The sequence below is a fragment of the Triticum aestivum genome, unplaced genomic scaffold, assembly GCF_018294505.1.
Source record: "Triticum aestivum cultivar Chinese Spring unplaced genomic scaffold, IWGSC CS RefSeq v2.1 scaffold31811, whole genome shotgun sequence".
NCBI classification, from domain to species: Eukaryota; Viridiplantae; Streptophyta; class Magnoliopsida; order Poales; family Poaceae; genus Triticum; species Triticum aestivum.
In genome coordinates, this window is record NW_025244382.1 from 1 (window position 1) to 2,776 (window position 2,776).

Below are 2,776 nucleotides of genomic sequence, written 5' to 3' on the forward strand. Positions count from 1 at the left end.
TAGATTCTAAAATAGATTTGCCATATGTGCTAGTAGTTTTCTGTTCTTTTTGCGCTTTCTTATGTGGGCGCATACACCTGCAACTGAAGCCCGAATTGCTGCTCTAGGACGAAGGTCTTTAAATCGTGGATACCGGACTGATAGCTTCACCATGTTAGATATCCATCAACATTCTGGGCTATACATTCCAGTCTCAGACCTGAAAAGTTGATAAAAATATCGTGTTTGCCATGATAACTTCCAAGTTTCACCCTGATAGAGTGATAGTGACACATGTATACATCATGCCATTTGTACTATCTTATTCTTATTATGGGCAGCCTTCTATAATAAAATAGGATGTAGTTTGCCCTTAATCTAAACTAACAGCACGTCACTCGCTAAAAATGTGCCATCTGTAAACCGTGAGGTCCACCAGACCACCCTATACTGGACGGACGGACGGACGGCCAGCCGGCTGGCTCATCTGGAGGTTTTATATCCTCTACGGCAGCAGTGAAGCACCAGTCGTACCAAGCCATCATGAAGCATCTCCATTCTGCATGCTTTCTCCTACTCTCTTACACTTATCTCCTACTACATGCGGCCGCGCTGATGAGATCCGACATCCGGCGTGAAGCTGAAGCACTTGTGAAGTGGAAGGCTAGCTTGGCCAGTGCCGATGGCCTTGGGTCATGGTCATTGGCCAACTCCACCAGACTTTGCAATTGGACATGCATCACTTGTGACTCGGTCAGGCACATCAGAGGGCTCGACATTTCGCTTGCAAGTGTGAATGGCACACTTGACGAGTTCGACTTCTCGGCCTTTCCCCACCTGAAGGAACTCCTACTGTACAACACTTATCTACACGGCACCATTCCAGCAGGGATTGGCAACCTGACGAGCTTGGTCAAGTTGGACATCGGCAACACCAATGTGAGGGGTCACATTCCACGCAGTATTGGGCAGCTGAAGCACCTTGCTGAACTGTACATGGTGGATTTGGGGCTTGATGGCACGCTACCTGAAGAGATCGGTAACTTGACGAACTTGAAGGAGCTCCATCTCAGTGCCCTTAGTGTGACTGGACCAATCCCACCATCAATTGGGATGCTCATGAAACTCCGTGTGCTGAGTCTGATAGGTAACAAGCTTACAGGGAGCATCCCAACGGAGATTGGAAACATCACAGAACTACAGATTATGCGCTTATCCTATAATTATTTGGATGGGCAGCTACCAGGTACCATCTCTCATTTGAGAAAACTCCAGGAGTTAGATCTATTAAATAACCAGCTCGAAGGGCACATCGTTCCCGAGCTTGGGAATACTAGCCTCCTGGATAGCGTAGGGATTGCACACAACAACTTCTCCGGGTTGTTCCCGTCATCGATTTGTGTAGGAGGAGCCCTGACAACCATTGCTGCTGGACACAATGGATTTACTGGCATTCACCATCAGACCTTTCAAAACTGCACAACCCTGCGATCTGTTGACTTCACGGCAAACAACATTGTTGCAGAGCTAAGGGATTGTTTTAGTGAGCATCCAGGAGAGCTGAGCACCATGGCGTTCCGTCATAACCAGCTGCACGGCATGCTTCTGACAGGTCGGGGTGAGTCATTCCTTTGTAACTGTACTGATTTAAACCTCTTAGACTTATCGAGCAATTCCTTACATGGAGGTCTCCCCAAGTGTTTCTGGGACATCTCAAGTTTAAAATTCATAGATCTGTCAAGCAACTCTTTCAGTGGTGTGGTTCCGTTCTCGAGGAAATGCCAAGATAATCTTAAATATCTTCTCCTAGGCAATAACCAATTCAGAGGAAGCTTTCCTCTGGGTCTTAAGAAATGCAAACACCTTATTACGCTAGATCTTGGAGGCAATAATTTCTCTGGTACAATACCTTCTTGGGCAAGCAAGAGTTTGCCTGAACTCAACTTTCTTCGATTGTCGTCAAATATGTTTGACGGCATCATACCCCACCAGATATTACAATTTCGCAAACTCCAGGTGTTGGACTTGTCAGAAAACAAGCTCACTGGACCCGTTCCAGACGATTTTACAAATTTTACTGGCATGGCACAAGAACAAGACATTGACTCCATATACCCTGACCGCAGTAGTTATGAAGTGCAGATTCACATAGTTTGGAAGAATGTAGATTATGTTTACCATCTTATGATAGCAGCAATGGCGGGTATCGACTTGTCTGGAAACTTTCTATCACAGGAGATCCCGAAAGGGCTCACAACCCTTGTTGGACTCAGGTACCTGAACTTATCAGGAAATCATCTGTCAGGCTATATTCCTGAAGACATTGGCAATCTGGTACTGCTGGAATCCTTGGACCTTTCTCGGAACCAACTTAGGGGAGAAATTCCTCAAGGCTTTGCAGATTTGAGGAGCATAAGCGCTCTGAACCTCTCAACCAACATGTTATCAGGGAGGATACCTATGGGTGATCAGCTGCGGACACTCGTTGACCAGTCAATATACAGCAATAATCCTGGGCTATGCGGGTTTCCGTTGGAAGACTGCAAAAACTCGCCGACACCGACACAAACTGAAACAAGCCTGGATGAAGATAAAGAGACATTGTGGTTGTATTGCTTCGTGGCTGCTGGGTTCATCTTTGGGTTCTGGCTGTACTGGGGCATCTTCTTATTTCGCGGCGAGACATGGAGGTATTTATTCTATCAGTATGTGGACAACATGCAAGGCAAGGTAACCAAGAAAGTATACAGCTGCATTTCACGCTTCCAGGTCAAAGGGCCTGAATGATGAAGTGCGT

The 2,776-nt window shown here is 46.3% G+C and overlaps 1 protein-coding gene across 1 annotated transcript; it reads left to right on the forward strand.

Annotated features, from left to right (window-relative positions):
• Positions 1-594: 594 nt before the first annotated feature.
• Positions 595-2,704, forward strand: LOC123177027 (probable leucine-rich repeat receptor-like protein kinase At1g35710; the record flags this gene model as incomplete). The annotated part of the gene is given in 2 exon segments (XM_044590998.1): positions 595-1,516; positions 1,865-2,704. Coding segments are annotated over 2 exon segments (1,762 nt in total), but the record flags the coding sequence as incomplete, so codon positions are not given.
• Positions 2,705-2,776: the final 72 nt, after the last annotated feature.